At 40.2% G+C, this 17,552-nt stretch overlaps 1 protein-coding gene across 1 annotated transcript in view; it reads right to left on the reverse strand.

The window, feature by feature from the left end:
- The window catches only part of TESK2 (testis associated actin remodelling kinase 2), a 68,948-nt gene that overhangs the window by 47,328 nt on the left and 4,068 nt on the right, over window positions 1-17,552 (reverse strand). The window contains exon 2 of the mRNA XM_031601399.2: window positions 13,489-13,792. Coding sequence (XP_031457259.2) covers window positions 13,489-13,710 — 222 coding nt within the window. The 5' untranslated portion in view covers window positions 13,711-13,792. The remainder of the gene's footprint in view (window positions 1-13,488; window positions 13,793-17,552) is intronic.

The following is a 17,552-nucleotide window of genomic DNA, read 5'->3' on the forward strand; positions in this document are numbered from 1 at the left end:
TGTCTAAACACACACTGTGAAGCAGAGAGTTACAAGAACAGCTGAACTCCGGATAAGTGGAAGTAAGAAGAAAGCTGGATATGTCTTCTGGCAATGATGCTCACTAGTATGTTTAAGGCATCAGGTGATACCTATTTTCAGGTTTCATTTGCCCACTGTCTACAAGAACAAGAGGAACATTTCGCCTAAACAAGAAGCACCACGAATTCAGCACAAGGAAGTACTGGAGGGAACGGGTGTCATTTTTTACATGTGTGCATCTTAATGCTTGAGACACCTGCCTACTCCCCATCCTAGTGAGAAGCAGGGCAGCATGGGAAGCACTGCAGCTAAGAGTGGCAAACAACATCATCAGACTGAGCAAGTTGAAAAATAGCTCTCAGGCATTTTCTCCTGCTCCTCCCCTGCCCATGCATGAGCTTCTCAATTGGCTAACCCACAGTCACACAGTAACCCCACTGTGAAAAGGATCAGAGAAAGGAGATGGAGAAGGGTATAGAGACCACCATGGATAGCAGAAAGTAGCAGTAAATTGGTGAGCTGAGAGTTCTCTTTTCAGTGGTAATATTGGCTTTAAAAACAAAAAAACAAACCTGGTGAAACTACAGCTTTAGTGTTATAACAAGGTAATCCAGAGTTGCTCCATGTTTAACCTGTTTTGCCTGTTTGGCATGCTTATTACTCTTAAGTGGGATGATTGCATGTTAAGTTGATGAGGTTTACTGTTACTTGCCAGGTTTCCTGTGTCTATTGTCTGCTTTCATTAACTCTTAATTTTAGGCAGCTTTTTCATACCTAGCCAATTTGAATGAACAAGCTGAGGTGGACAAGTCAATTTCCATATGCATGTATTTTTAAGTATGTATTTTATTTAGATTTCAGTTTTGTGTCAACTCTTTGGTTGGGGAACCAAAATTAAGGAAAGCTTTCATAGATTTAAGGGAGATTTGTTCTACCAATGCAAATTAAGAATAAGGACAATTTTAAAACTTTCCATCTATACATAACAGCACAAGAAACACTTCCTCTGGGAGAAGGGTTAGGAAAATGGGTGTTGTGGTGGAGTAATTTGGGCTTTATAAGGAATGGCAAAGAATTTGAAGCTTAAGTCATACAGGCAAAGATCTGCTCCCAACAGAACTTCCTCAGAAACCAGCTTTCCACTGACACAGAAGCTTCAAGGTCTGCCAGCAGGGAAGGAACAGAGATAGAAGGTAAGCAGAAACTTGGATGAAATACTGTCTTGAGCAGTATTTGCCCGTCATTAACTCTGCTGGCTACCTCTTGGCCATTTATCTAGTTCACTTAGCTCCATGCCAAAATTTCAAGTTCTTTTGCCTCAGCTTTTAGGTAAAATTAGAGCCCTACTAAAGAACCTTTTTCCTTGTTCTTTGCCTTTTCCTTGTTCTGGACTCTATTCTTGAGTTATGTAAACTTTTGAAGGTGTTTTTGAAGCAATCATCCTGTGTGCTTCCTGGATTTTCAGGTCTGACAGGCAAAAGGAAGAGGTTAACAACTACTTCTCAAAGGTTGGGCTGCCCACAGTACTAATTCCATGAACAGAGAAAAATGAGCAGTTTTTGCAAAGAATATTTCTCATCCTCCATTTCAGAATATTGCTGGAGTCTCTTTGGTCTTGACAGGCTGCAGTGGGTTCTGTGGTGAGCTTTGGGGCCTTTTTGTTTTGTAAAATCCATTTGATTACATTAAGAAACAGCTCAATTTCTAGCATGTGGGCATGTTACTAGTTCTCTAAAAGTCACCTGGCACTGCATTGCTTTCTGTTTCAATTAAAGGGACACTGTAAGCTAATACCAGTCATCTTATTTGAACTTCTATTTACCGTTCTGATGTCGGAGGACATATTCCCCCTGAATCTGATAGAATAGCAAATTACCAAATCAAACCAAAGGAGAAGTGGGAGAAAAGGGACTTGGTCTCACACAAGGTACTCTTCAAGTTAGGAGGGAAAAGCAGACCTGAAGCCTGAAAGTCATCTTCTTTAGTAGTAGCCAATACTGAGAATAAAAATCAGATATTAGCTTATATATATTATGAAACACAATACCAGTCACTTAGAGTATATACATAAAGCTAATTGTGGTCTGTCCTCTGAAGCATTGTTGACAAACAGCATTTCCACAGCAAGAATGGACTGCCAAGAGGGAACAGACAGGTCCTGCTTTTAAGGTCTCAGTCAAGCTCCAGACCATCTGAGCTGTCAGCTCTTCCTTACAGCCACAGCTATCAGTTACACTACATTGTGCACCTACTTAGCTGTCATTCATAGCCTAAACTGAATTGGGCTCTGTGCTGGTATTCCTTGCCAAAACTCTGCCATTTCTAAACCTTTATCTCCTTTCAGGCTACTAATGTGCACATAAGAGAACAGCTCTAGAAGCTAACAGTAGATTTTAGAAATATTATTGATCAAAAGCAGTATTTGCTTATAGGACATTTTGCCTCAGCACATGCCTATATGCTCAACATATAAACAAGGAACCCTAGCAGATGGCTGTAAAACTATCAAAGCCGTTGACGTTATTATTAATCAGAGTTCCTTGCATATGAGATCAAGTAACCTCTCAGTGATGTCTGGATGATCGTGTCTGTGCTTGGAAATATTTTGACAATCCTACAGCTGCCTTCCCAGGCTCCTTTGCACACTCTTCTGACTCTCAGTCTGCTTACCTATGTGTCTCTAACTCAGAGGTCACAGTAACCAGATATTGCCTCCCTGTTTTATTGCTGGCAGGCAGTTAAAGTGTCCCTTTGGACTCTGATTCTTCTAGGATCAAAGTACTTTGTAAGTACTTTGACCTGGCTATGGCTAGCTGCAAGGCTTGCCTGGCCAGGGTCTTCAGACCATGCTCTGGTCCCAGACCTTCTTACCTACTGAAAAAAAGAGGTATGCAGTGAAGTGATGGAACCAGGCACAGAAACAGGAACATACTTGAAAGAAAACTTGTAACAGCAATTGAGGGGAGCTCATATTCAAAATAACTAGCCAATATGTAAACGTACTCAGCTCGTACAATAAATGGCCAGGAAAATTGCTCTTTTTAATTTTTAACTTACTACTTGCTACAAAGTCTTTTTGTTTGTTTGGTCATTGGAAGACTAAATATCATTTAAATAACTGTTTATTAGGTCATAGGTATGCCATAGCTTTCTAAATATCCAAACATTAATTCTACCGTTTGCCTGTACTGAAGGTGAGGGGAAAGACTGATCTGATTTCATCTTCCACACAGCCTTACTAACCTTTACCTTAACTGTCCCTTTCCAAGTGTCTTTAAAATGAGCATTTGAAGGATACTGATGTTACAAATCTGCCAATATAGCTTTCAGCTTTGCTTTTAGTTTTCCACTGTATTTTCATTGTTTTCCAGCCACGCAACATTGATTTGAAAGTAATTTGTTGTGGTTATCTTCCAAAACTGCAGAGGGTTAGGGTCAGCTGCATTTTGTTCAAGTCTCACAGTCAAGCCATCAAGTCACCATGCTCACATGGACATATATTCATACCCTGGGGATGAATATCTTAAAAGAATGCTAAACTTTGATTGAAGAAAGCTCCCTTTAATTAAGGAGACAAACTTGTTCCTTAGGTTGTAAATCCAGTTCTACAAACTGTGCATCTCAAATGTTTTTCTAAGCACTAAAGAGTGCCCCATAGTCAGATGCACATATCCTTAGTGATGATGCTAATATCACATCAAAAGTGCCACGTCACTAGGAAAATCAGAAGTGATAAATGGAAGCTTAAAGAAATACATCAATGCAGATTACATTAAGCTGCTATGTTGATGCTAAGGAGCGAGGCTAAGTTGGGGTTGTTTTGGGAGCAGTAGTGTATATAATGTCACTACACCAACTTGTAGCAAGAGAGAAATGTGCCAAGTGTAACAAAGCCTTGCCAAACAAAACCAGTCAACATGTGTTACAAGAGCTTGCATACAGGTTCAGAAGATACATGGGAAATTTTTCACCCCCCCAAAAAAACCAATGTTTTAAAGCTTGACAGTAATTGTGATACACTCATTTCTGTTGCATTAAAAAAAACACACAGTGGGAAATATACAAAATATTGCAGCTTTTACCATTTCCTCTTTAGTGCAAAGGTCTGGTACTTTTCATTAAACAAAGATCCAACTTTAGTAACTTCTAATGTCACCAATGTAGCAAAGTAACACATTCAGTTACTATAGCATATTCCACACCTACAGCCAGTCTCCAATTTTTTGCAAAAAAACCCCTATAATTAGTAAGCAATACAGTTGTTACTTTAGAAACCCATTTGCATGTGCCAAAAAAAAAAAAAGCCAACTCATTTTTTTTTGCATTTTGTTTTTCTTCATTGCCCTCTGTAATGTAGAACCAGGGTCCAGAATACAGCACCCATTTATTTTAAACAAACCATTCTCCGATAGGAATCTGCGCACAGCTCTGCCACCAACTTGATCTCAATTAAATCAAAGGCAAAAAGAGACCATAGTCTTATTTTGAGAGAAAGCACAAATGAATCAGAGGACTATTGTTCCACTGCTTGAGATCAGATATAAACAGGCACAGCCAGGGTGGGGAAGTTGACTTCTTTTGTTGCCATTTCAGAAGAACGTAACCCTATAAAATTCTCTTTGCAATACAGAAGGCTCAAAGGTGGACCCACCACTTAAGGGCTGGATAACAAAATGCAGAAGAGCCTCGTATTTTTTGTTACACCACAAGCTGAGGGTACAGCTCAGGTATGTACTTTATACCCAAGTACAAAGTCACAGTTAGAAAAGAAAAATACTGAGCTAGAATTACAAAACTGAGCATCACACTTCATTTTTACTGTGAGCTGCCTCATGAGCTCTTTGAGTAGCCCTGAGCTCGCTCCTTCAATTCCAAGCATCTGCTCTCTCTAAGTCTATAAAATGAAGTGATAACACTATTTATCAGCCCTGGAAATTTGACATCTTGCAAATGACTACTGTGACACCCACAGATACACTGTACCTGTGTCCTTACTTCCTTTATATATATATATATATACAGTTAAATATTTCCAGTGTTACCATGTCTTTTATCCTGTGTGAAAGATTATGATAATTACATAACCTGCAGATGCTTTAAGCAAAAATACTCCAGGTTGACTTTTCCTATCACCTTCAGTCTTTTACCAACATACTAACATAGTTTGGTACTAAGCATGTAACCCCACACCGTATCAGTGATGCCATTATAACTATCCACCACACAGACATGATGGTTTTGTTTTTAAAATCTGTATGGGAGCCTTGAGAGATTTATTTTGGTCAGAAACAACTTCCTTAAGTTTCCTTCATAAATCTGTCAAATAAATGTTACTCATGCATGAGGGAGGAAATCAACCTCCCCTTTGTGCAGAGCCCACTGGTGCAAAAGCTATTGCTACCATAATTACAGTTAAGCACTAGCAGCATGGAGGAGCTGCATTTTGTCTACATGGAAGTTACTGTGTTATACACATGGTCTGCTGTGGGTCAGTTAACAAAGCAACACTTCTCCACATTGATTTCTCAATGGAAAGTTTCACAGTTCTGTCCTCTCTTCAACCCTTAATCCCTTCCAGTAAAACCAGCACACAGAAGGTGCCAAAGCACTGCGGTGCCACTGCAGCCCCAAAGAGAGGAAGCTTACAAGGACAGGAGAAGGCAGACTCTCCATTTTGGACATGGCCTCAGCACCCACTGGAAGAAAGACATTTTGGATGCTCCTCATACAGAACAGCAGCAGACTAACCACATCACAGAGGTCTTGGATTTCCTTTCTTTAACTCCAGTGGCTATTAAGGAGCAGTAAAGAAACATTCCCCAATGATCTGAGGCTGCGAACAATATACCTGTCCTGTTATTGCCATGAATATGATCATTTGCATTTCTCATCTTCAAATTTCAACTTAGTCAGTGGCACAGACGTGCACTACAATCACAGCCTCCGACAAAAGCAGTGACAATCGTCACTGAAATACATTTAACTCCACCCCACCCAATGCTAGGAAATGTGTTCAGAGAGGTGTGCCACAAAGATCTTCAGGGATGTATTCTGTTCTCTAGGCTCAGTCATGCTCATGCTGGGAACATGCCAACACCGTTATTTGAAGAACAGTAAATCAGCACCTGTCGCTCAGTATCAGCAATGAATGAGCTTACACAAATGTGCATGTTTGCCAGCTGGCAAAACAGAAAATCCTGGAGCTGCCAACCCTGCACATCTCTATCCAGAACAGAAAACTAAGCAGACCTTTTAACTGCACTTGAGAAATTATTATGGAAAATGAGACAGAAAAACCACAGACGTTTCTGTGCCAAGGGAATCTTGCCACCTGCTTTGCCCCTGGGAAACTCAGGGATACTCAGATAGGCACAATTTCTCTTCCAGAAGAGAAGAAAGGGCCCAAAGGACTCAGAACAACAGAAGTCACTGTGCTGCACACAAAATCCAGCCAGAGGTTACCTGTTATTTCAAGGTCCCACTTGTCACAGTATTAGAGTGCTTTTCTTACCACTGACAGCATTTACAAGCATCCTCTGCTTACCTCAGCCATTTAACATACCAGCTGCTCAATGGGAGTTAGGGGAGGCCAAGTTTCTAAACAACTGATAAGTACATTTTGAAATGGAAAATTTTACATTATCTTTTTTTTCAGATGGAGTATTCTTTCAGCATCACATTTATTCAACTCAGGCTTGCTCTGGCTTCTTACTAAAGAAGTGAACCTTTTACTTTCAGAGTATATGGACAGTTTTGCAATATTTTTCAGTGATTTTTCTCTTCAGTGAAGCTAGCTGACCAAACCAGGTAAAGTGAAATGCACAGCACGCAAAACTCTTTTTAGCTTGTTTTGTTAATTTTAGATCTTATTTAGAGCGATGTCAAGCGAGACTATAGGCAACAATAAAAATCTAGAAATTGTGTTTCTGTATTTTTTTCTTTAAGTTTTTCAACATCACGATGACAGGCAAGGTTTGCAGAAGAGCTACTACCTGGTGACAGCTCTTAAGTCAGTCCCAGAGTTTCCTCAACTGATGCTATATGATAATCGTTACATACACATCCAGCCTCAAAATAAATCAAAGCAGGACTTATGTCAGATAAGTGAAATATGAATTAGTTCTCCGTTCTACTCTGCCTTTCAAAGCAATTTCAATTCCAGAAGATGTGGGAGCGTAAGTGCCTTGCGAGCGTGGCAGGTAATTCAGAATTTAATGATACATCTGAGTGGGGATGAAAGCTCATGAGAATTTTATAATCCTGAGGGAATAATTACACCGAAGAGGTTTTTAAGTCATATTAACGATCGATCAGAGTAAGGCCTATGTGCTAAAAGCACTGCCTAATTGAGTGAGGAGGACGAGGATGACAGCATCTTGGCACCTAAATAATCAAAAAGTCACTAGGAAGAAAAGGCAGCTGATTGTCTGAGGGGTTGCCATACAAGGCATCTTGGCAGTTGCTAAAAGGTTTCCAAAAGGCTGATACACACAGCATGAGACAAGTAATCCTGCTTAGTATTTATGCCTCATCTCTGTTCCAGAATGGTGCTTCTTCCTATTCTTGACAAATATCAGAGTAAAAAGAGACTGATTAGAGCCACTTAGCTGATATAACTCAATGGCTTGGGGTTTTCAAGTTACTCTAGCCATCATGGCCAGTTCACGTAATACAGAGTGACTATTTCAAGCTAACAATTAATGATGGTTTTTAAACACTATAGCTTCACATAGGGGGCCTTAAGCCCCATATTTTTTGCTTCTGCCACCTTCAACGAGGTGAAAGTAGTCGTCAAAAAGGGAAGATTTTAAGCTTAAAATTAATTACCCTCGAAAAAAAAAAAAGCAAGACCACAATGCATGTGTGGGGACAAGATCCACTGCCAGGCACAGCATCAAATCACCCCGTGAGGAAAGAACACTGTAATGTCTCTATTCAACAGTAAGAGAAGAATAAATTGAGATGTGGAACAACACATCACACTTAGCTGAAGGAAGACACTCACTGCACAAATGGATGTCACTTAAAAACTTACTAGATATATTCCCCATGCCTACGAAACCAAGGGTAACCAATAGGTTGAGTTTCCTACTCATTACCCTACTTCTATACTCACTCTCTAATCCATTTGGACTTCTGGCACTATGGCACAAACAGAACCTGATGTAGTAACGCCAACCTCAAGGAGAAGTAGCAGCCACATATAAATTTCATATAAATTGGCATTCCCTTCTCTACATACTCACTTATAAAATGATTCAAATAGCTCCTTTCCTCCTTCCACACATCCACAGACATTTTAGTCTTAGAAGAATGCTTCTGTTGACATGATAAACCATTAAATGCCACAGGAAAACTGAGCCCTCTGTCAGTAAGGGGTTGCTTTTAGAGCCAATAAGCAAATAGACATGACCAGCTGTAGAAACAACCAAAACTGGAAAGTTCTAGCTATAAAAGCACAGTTTAATAATAAATAATAATAAAAAGAAAACCACAGCTTGGCTACATCAAAGAAGGCTCTAGATCTCCAATAATGGAAGTTTTAAGGACAGACTGAAAATATCTGTCAAAAACAGATCGCACATTCTTGAGCCTGGCTCAGCTAAGGAGACTACAGTAGTTCTTATAAATGTAAAGCTGAAATGGGATGTTATTTTAAGATTTGGTGATGAAATTTAAGGTCATTGTATAAAATTACAGTAGTTTTACAGCTGCTATATATGTACATAAACACACAGACTTCTGTAAGACATCTGACTTCATGCCACAATAGACTATAACTAGGTTAAAAACTGACCAGTGATAGCTCAAGATAGAATTATTCGTGACAGAGCAGCACGAAAGAGAGAAATTTCCACTGAGGTTCCAGAGGAAGAGCTAGGCCTCGTGTTACTCAGTGTTACGCTGTGCTCACTTCCAGCTCACTGATCCCAGTTACCACTCAGAAAAGCTCCAAGTCTGTAGCATCTGCTCTCATTGTTTCTCTACACAGGGAAGGCCACACTGTATCTGAGGAACATCAGAGCCAAAATTAACACATTCAAACAAAAAACTTCACTATAAACAGAGCAAAAAATGCAACATAAATTAATAGTGTGTTACAGTAACAAGTGCTGCTTCATGCAGAAAGAGCATGGCAAAGCAAAAAGAGAGTTCTTACAAGTCATTGTTAAGAACACAACTAGGATGCTGCAAGTTGGGGTGCCTGCTTTAAAAACATTAAGATGATGGAGATGATGATGGAAAGGCTTAAACCTATACTGAAAAAGTGAGGTAGATACCAGTTATTGCTGAAGTACAGTGACCTTTAGAGCATCTAATACCCTTCCAAGCTTTAACTGCTTGAAGAGTTCATAATGCCTTTATTTTCAAGCATCTAGTAAGATACAATGGGCAAAGTCTAACATGATCAACATGAGTATCTATTTTCAAGATAGCCTTTTTCTGTCAAGTGGCCCGTATAGTCTCATAGCCCTTCTGTCTGAAGCCCTACGAGTTATTCTGTCACTCACTCTCTTGCACAGTTCTTACTCTGCATTGTTTATTTTAGATAGCAAGTACTGTCATGCTTAGTTCAAAGGCCAAAAGAGGAAAGTGACTACTGCTCAGCACCAAGCATTTCTGCACTAGACTCCTCAAGGCCTGCAAAGTTACAGACAGAGAGAAATGTTAATCAAGAGAAGTAGTAACGAAGTTATAAGGTACAAAAAGAGACAACTCTGAATCACAGAATCATAGAACAGTCTGAGTTGAAAAGGACCATAATGATCATCTAGCTTCAATCCCCCTGCTATGTGCAGGGTCGCCAACCCCCAGACCAGGCTGCCCAGAGACACTTCACAGAAGTCAGATAGCAATATCTCTCCATTTTACCAAGTCAGATGTTCCAGAGACCAGGCCCACCAGCAGGACAATATGCCTTTACAGACACAGCACCAGAAGTGCTACAAAATGTAAGTAGATATTAGAATACTGCATGGGATTTCCCCCACCCCCCGCCAAGTCTCTAACAGCAGACCTCTTGGCTTCACAGTTCAAAGCAGCCAGGATTGCGGCCCAGTCGACCTGAGTTCTGGCTCCAACTTTGCCTCAACACTCATGTCAGAACACATTCTCCAACAAAACCAGGTTACATTTCTCCCTGTTCTACGCCCAGCTCCCCAGCTGTGGGATAGGGGAGCTTTGATTAGTTGCACTCATCACCGCAACAGCAGTGAGGCAGCCCTGCATACACAACAACCAAAACAAGTTATTTTCCTTCTGTTGAATTTCCTTCTGTTGTGATGATTCTCTTCTAACAGTCAAAACCTTCAAACTCCCAGTGACCACATCTGCACAGAATCACAAACTTCCCAACATACAAATACAATGTTGAACTTGTACAATCCTATACTGGATCTATGCTCCTTGTTTTCATCAAATAAGCAGCATAAACAGCAAAAAACGTTCTCTTTTAAAGGTCAAAGTGTCCAAGTACTTCCAGGCTCTCTCAGAAGTTCAGCTACAGAACACAGTGCTAACAAGAAGCCCTTAAGAAATATGTCAGGAACTTGAATGTTTTGTACCAGCTTTGAACCAGAACATTTATTTGAATAGAGGAGGATCACAGACTTCAGTTTGACTTCTGTTCCATCACACGTATTTTAAGATGTATCTGCCTCCTAATACAGTTCCACTACGATGTTTATCTCCCCCACAGCTTCTTCTACTTCCATCAGTTCTTACTGGTCTTCCCAACTAAGAATTAAAAAGTTCAGGACAATGGCTGATTCACTTATTAAAAAAACCTTTGTCTAGTTTGACTGAAGAGCAAATTGAAAGTCTATACTTGCCAATGAAAATTACAACAGGAACTCATCACTCAGCTGCTTCAAACTACACTGCTGGTGGTTTCATAGAGTTCCATTTTTCAAAACTAATTTCTACAACATCTAGCATTCAAAATGAGTTTGAATTGCTTTAATGATGACTGACAAAAATCAAAATGCTAACTTAATATTTAATGCTGAATAAACCACAAAGCTTAATTTGTATGAGTTAAAGTGCCCTAGAAATGCAAGAAGACCATTTCTAACATACATTACATACACACGTTCATGCTGTAATGTATTCATATCAAGAACATTTCTATCCACTGTGAAAGATCATATTAATCAAAGATAATCAGTTCCACAGAACTGATGGAAGGGAACAAATCGTTGAAAGCAGTTGTGAGTTATGTAACAAAACAAAGACCCCAAATCCTCAAAGCAGGGCAAGTATTCTTTGATAAATTGTCTGAGTGAACCTGATGCATGATATTCACAAAACAACAGGCAAAAGGATAATTTAAAAAGCTCTAGAGATGCAAGGGTTTTCTTTTGTTTTTAAATACCTTTTACTAATTTAAAGGGAAAGCTTCATTGCTTTTCTAAGTTACTTATGCAGTAGATCTAGAATTATCTTGGATTATTCTCAAGTTCAAATGTTTACCTGGAAGCCTCCAGATCAGACTGAACTTTTACTGTGTCAAACCATGAGGCTCTCCTTCCTGGAAGCACATCAAGGTTCTCGAAAGAAATCTGATCAGCTCAGTGAGATTAATGACAGAGGTGGTCACGCTGATAAACTAGCAGAACAGAAACTTGCCTAAATGAGTATGGAACCACATCTAAGACAAGGTCATAATGCACTCTTGCCACTTTGTGCCAAAACTGAAGAGAGATCTCTTTTAAATTGATCTGAAAGAAAAGTATCAACATTGTTTCCCTGCAGAAGGTCTGCAGTTGTTTCTGGAAAAAAAACAGACACTAGATACCCAGACTACAACCACCTCTGTAGTAATGACACTGATTGCAACATTACACGAGGGGACGTCCAGCTGAGTTCTACTGCAAGGGGAATGGCAGGGGAAAGGTGTTCTGAAGTTAGCAGACTTCTTTGCACACAGGAAGGTAAATCAGGTATCAAGGATTTTTCCTCAATCAACAGAAGTTCTCAAACATGTTTACCTCTGTATGTCACTACTTGTGTAAAGCAAGTGCTCTCAAAACAAGATATTCTTAATGAAATCAGTAACTGCATATCCTGGAAATTTACATTTGCTTTTAACCACCTTTTTTTTCCCCCACCTACTTCTGTTTCCCAATTATTCTAATTACCTTACTTTTCTGCTGGGCATGCAGTCATCTTGCCTCAGGATACTTCTCCACAATGTTTCTCACCAAGCCATGACAGAGTATTATAGTTATTTCACCTAGTACATACGTTCACACAGCATGTAGCTGCTGTCTGACTGCAACACCTCAATCTGAAGTCTCAACATACAAAACTTTGATGTCCCTCTTCTCTTTATTTTGAAAGAAATAAAAATTGGGGTTAGTGTAAATTGAGTTTCACATGTCTAGCAAAGGAAAAAACAATTAACAACTTCCCTTTACACAAGAGGAGAGAGAGGTACATATGAAGATAGGAATGTCTTTTGGGCAATAACTTAACATAACATACATTTTCTAATTCACATATCTATTCACAGCAGTAAAGCTGGGTAAAAGGTTTCTTGGCTTTAATTCTTAAAGATGCCATTAAGTATCATGGAATAGATAGCATATACAGCAAGATAGTTTTCTGGCATTTCATTGAAATGGAAATGATCTGGAGAGCGAGTTCATTTGAAGCCAGGAACTAAGACAAGGAAACAAGTGATTTTTGCAATGCCTGAAAGCCTAGAATAAACTCAGTATCCTATTCCTCTACAACAGGCCTCACCACAATAGTCAGGACAGCACAAATACTATGAGCACTTTAAAACTGCCTTTCAATGGCCTCAATCATTTTTCAAATACTCTAACAGCAAGTCACTGACAACCTCAGATTTTCTTGCTCATAGTACTCACTGCAAAATCAATCTCACATTATTTGAGTTAGAGATATGGCATAACAAGAAGCAAAGGGAATAGAGAAAAGCAGCTAACTGCACTGTAACTTCAGTACAATAAGTTTTGTAGTTTCAAATTCAGAATCATTCACCGATTCAGAGGTGCACCTAGTGTTGTGAAGCAGAAGACCGGCAAAAGGAATGGGTACAATCCCACAAAGCTAAGAATCAAGGTAAACTAAAGACATCCAGACTTACACGAGGGAATCAGTCATTTGAGTTTAGTAAGGAGGTTGGAACTAGATGACCTCTAAGGTCCCTTTGCACCCAAGCCATTCTATGATTCTGTAACATGCTACACGATAGGGAACAAAAGTTAGACCAATGGTTTTGTAGCTTGAATTCCTAAATATCCTCTGCAACTCCCCAGCTAACTTGCAGGTGATGCAAAACAGCTGAGGAAGTATTTGAGAGTTGCAAATTCTTCATCACTCACTTAGCTAGAGTAATGCAAATACAGGAACAGTTGACTTCAGTGAAAGAAGTACTCTTATATGTTCTCAGCACCAAACAGGAAGCAATCAATGTGGGCAGAAGAACTAAACACACACCTTGAACACCTCAGAGAAGAAACCAGAGCCAATTTTCTCACACGTGAAGTCATCGAGACGGGTAAGTCTGGAAAAGGCACTTATCAGGGCTCTGTACGAAGAGGTCCAAACTCTCCCTATCTGGGATGTAGTTCCATCTCCTCCAGTGCCACCCTCAAAGTCCTCAGCACGCTCCAAGCGAGGTGGAAATCCAGCTATTGAATTCCTTTTACTTCGGTCCATTTTGAAAACAAGGTTTTCTTTCGCTAAGGGAGGACTTCTCACATCTTAGGGACTTTGCTGTCTTCTCACCTCTTGTTGGGTGCTGAAATGCAAGAAATTGAGATTATTGTAAGCACATCTGAAGTTTGATAGGACTCCAACACAATCTAATCAGCGCGAGGGAATACGGAAAAAGCAGAAGACACTCAAGTAGAGCTTAAAAAAAGAAAATAAATACACCCCACCCCCACAACATCATTAGAAAATACAATCTAATGAACTTTTCTTTTGGCTTCTTGAAAATACTTTATGTTCTGGCTGGAAATAAATTGATCAGTGTAGAGCTCAGAACTTTAAATGATAACACAGGTTTTCACCACCCCCACTCCACTTTTTTTTTTGGTGGTTTTTCCCTCCCCCCCCCCATTCTGATTGCTAAAGCAAACAACTAAGCAGAAGGAAACCCACAAACTCTTACACTCTATTCTGCTTCAGCAGCAGCTGGTGACCAATACAGTGCTATTACAAGAACTCATTTCACACAAGGGGCTGGACAAAGGATCTCTAACTATAAAAACCAGATCATCTTTCAGTTGCCTTAAGGAAAACTATTAGCTGTCAATAACAGTAGCTGGAGAACCAAAAATTCTGTTTTCCAAAGTTTCCACCTATGCATATTCCAAGACCAATTCCTTAACTGGTAAGAACACAGATTTGTATCCACCAAGGATCTAGTCTACAAATGTATAAAACCCATCAGCAATCCTGCAACAAAAACAAAGTCTTCTTGTAAGAAACTGCCAGAACAATTCTCCCCAAGCACACTTTTTAAAGCTCTATTAATTTCAGCTCAACTAAAAACACAGGAAATAAGATACATTTGCCAAAGTACAAGGGAAGAAAAAAAAAACAGTGAGGGAATTTTTTTCTCTGTAAGAGGATGATGAAGTAATCAGGATGACTGGAGCCCATCAAATCCAACTTGGATTGGCAAACCTGACAGGTGGCCTACTTTTTTTTCCCCCCTTTAACCTTACACTCAGGAGGTTATCCATATTTCCCACACTGAACTGTTCATTTACAGCAACTCAGCACAGCACACAGAACACCTGAAAGAAGCAGGGAGCAGACTGGGCATTGAGCAGACTTATATTACACAGAAGCTGAGCAATACACTCAATGTGATGAGAAGCTCACAAAGAGGCACAGGCACCAGCTGTCCCCTGAACACACAGCAGTTCTGCTACACACATCTTACATGCCATACATCTTTCAGAGATGCTCTGTGCCAGCATGTCAGAAAGTCCTTTCCTGCCTTCACAAGGAAGCTCTGTTGAGCTGCATGAAATTAATTTCAGGTTGTCCTCTCCAAAAAGGAAAAAGAAAAATTTCCAAGATGTGTGACAGCATTTATTTCAAGAATCTTATCACTTATCTATCTAACTGAGTCAGGACGAAGGCTGGATAAAGAGCCTTACCAGAGCCTGTTTACAAAAATGTAATCTATCCAGTCCCACGTTGTGGTATTCCTACAGCATTTTACGTGCAGAGTCCCACATGCGTGAGCTCACTGAGCTTTGCAGATGATAGTACAACGTATCTAATGTTCTGGCGTGGCTGACTGCCACAGAGATCAGTTTCCAATTTCTGACCTCATATTCTTGCCCCGTGAGCCCTGAAGGTCTGGAAGTGGTACAGAAGCACCATGGGAAGATCAAGTCTCATATCTCCCCAGCTGAGAAGAAATAGCCCCAAGAACCTCCTCAACTACAGAGAAGATGCCCAGGAATTTCCAAAGCATACTTAAATAATTCCTTTTGATCTGAATGCAGTGAACTAACACTTGGTTACTTTTCAAGGAGATGAAGAATTATCTGTGGAAGGAGGACAGGCAAGAAACAATGGTGTTAACCATTCCTCATCTGGAACAAAGCATGCAAGTATGTTTGAAGACTGATGGAAACGGAGGAGCAAGAGTTAGCCCCAGCAATGCCCAGTGTGACACCCCAGTATCTGTAGTCCTACAAAGTGGGCCGTGAGGCTCACACAAACCCCAAAACACCCAGAAAGCCACACACCTGCACTGCAGCCCAGCAAGCAGCAAAGCAGGGCAGTGAGCTTCGAGACAAAGCAACAGATGCAGAAACAAAAGGAAGAAGACTGGTGTTTTCTAACAGGAGGAAGACACCAAGTTAGGTAAGTGTTATTAAGCAGGAAGAAAAGCCTAACTCTGTCTTAAGGATCCAGATACCATGAACAAAAGCTCAGCTCTCGATTTACATCCTTTTGATTGAAATCACATGGTGAACTTTGCAAAACTCTACACAAATCCCACAATGAAAGAAGAGATTCAAAGCACTTCGCACAACATAAACCCCAAAAGGTTTTGCCATCTGGATTCTTAAGTAACCCATTCCTTCATTTCTACTTGCCCAAGTTTGCCTTATTTTCAGACAGCTACACAAAATCCTTGGGAATTATGAGGATAGAGATCCATTTGCCCAGCTTCCTGCCCAGGACTGCATTCACAGAATTAGAGGAAAATTTCAAGTGGGCACAATTCCAAGACGGCCTCCTGTCATTTTGGCCAATTACACTAATGATCACATTCTCAGTCAAATCAACCAGGGTTTAATTGACTGTCAAGTCAGTCTGAGGTACTTTAATTTACTACCTTGTATGATTAATTAAAGTGTGCCGAGGAGAATCCAAGGCTGTCCTGCTGCAGTACGAAGCTCTGTTGGATGGCCGGGTTTTCTGTTTGTTTTAAAGATTGGTTTAGCTTAAAGATTCCTGAGCTGTGCTCAACTCCCAGCTAAGAAATGACACGGAGCACTCTACAAACACTTCCCAATAAACTCTCAGCTTCCAGACCACTTTTTCTGACATCCATACCCCAACAAAAACGCACACTGCCCTGCCAAGCCAAAACGTTTTACAAACACAGATCCCAAAATGCATGCCTGCCCTACTCGGCCGCACTACAGGACTGGAAAAGCACAATTTTAGGCAGTTTCCTCCTCTCCAGCATTTCAATGTATTGGTCTAAAGAACAAACAAAAAAAGTTAATGTTACATTAAGATCAGTTTCTGCGCTGCGTGAACGCATTGGTTTTTGAACTGTATAAATGGTTGTAACTACAGACACCACTGGCAGTGATTTGGTTAGCTAGGGGTTGGCTTTCAAAACCGATGTCCGAGCTGGCAAACAGTTAAAGATGGAAACCCCACAAAAGCACATCAAGTTCTATCCTGCACACTGGCACAGAATGAATGAGATACATCCACCAGTGCTTCCAATTTTACACTTCTTGTAGGCACAAAAACAGGTCAGGCTTCTCGACTTCCACAGCACCCCTTTCATGCCCCAGGGCCCAACACGAGATCCCTCCAAAACCATTCCAACTCACTACAAACACTTTGTGCCCCTGGTATCTTCATAATACGTGCACACTTGCACTTAAAAGTCAAACTCCAAGTTTCCTAAAAGATGGCCTTAACAACAACACCAGCCATTTTTAGACACAGAAGACTGTCGCTAGGCATTCGGCCTGGAAAGCAATAAATCTGGTGGATGCGTGTTATTAATTTGAAAAGGTTTTCTGAAGAGCAGGATGCCAAAGCTTTGACATAAGACATTTGCCAAGAGTTAACTATTTAAACTCATCTCCGACGCAGTTTAAAACCCAGCACTACAAAAACATGGAGGAATTAGCCTGGCAAGTGCCATTCAGCAAAACAGCCTGGGGGAAATAAAAAAGGAAAGAAGAATTCACTGCAGTAATGTGCAAATTGCAGAAAAGCTTTGAATGATCAGAAGGAGCCAGATCTTCCAACGACTGAATTGACTTTGAGGTCATTAA

The sequence above is a fragment of the Phasianus colchicus genome, chromosome 9 (assembly GCF_987193195.1).
Source record: "Phasianus colchicus chromosome 9, bPhaCol1.hap1.1, whole genome shotgun sequence".
Classification (NCBI taxonomy): domain Eukaryota; kingdom Metazoa; phylum Chordata; class Aves; order Galliformes; family Phasianidae; genus Phasianus; species Phasianus colchicus.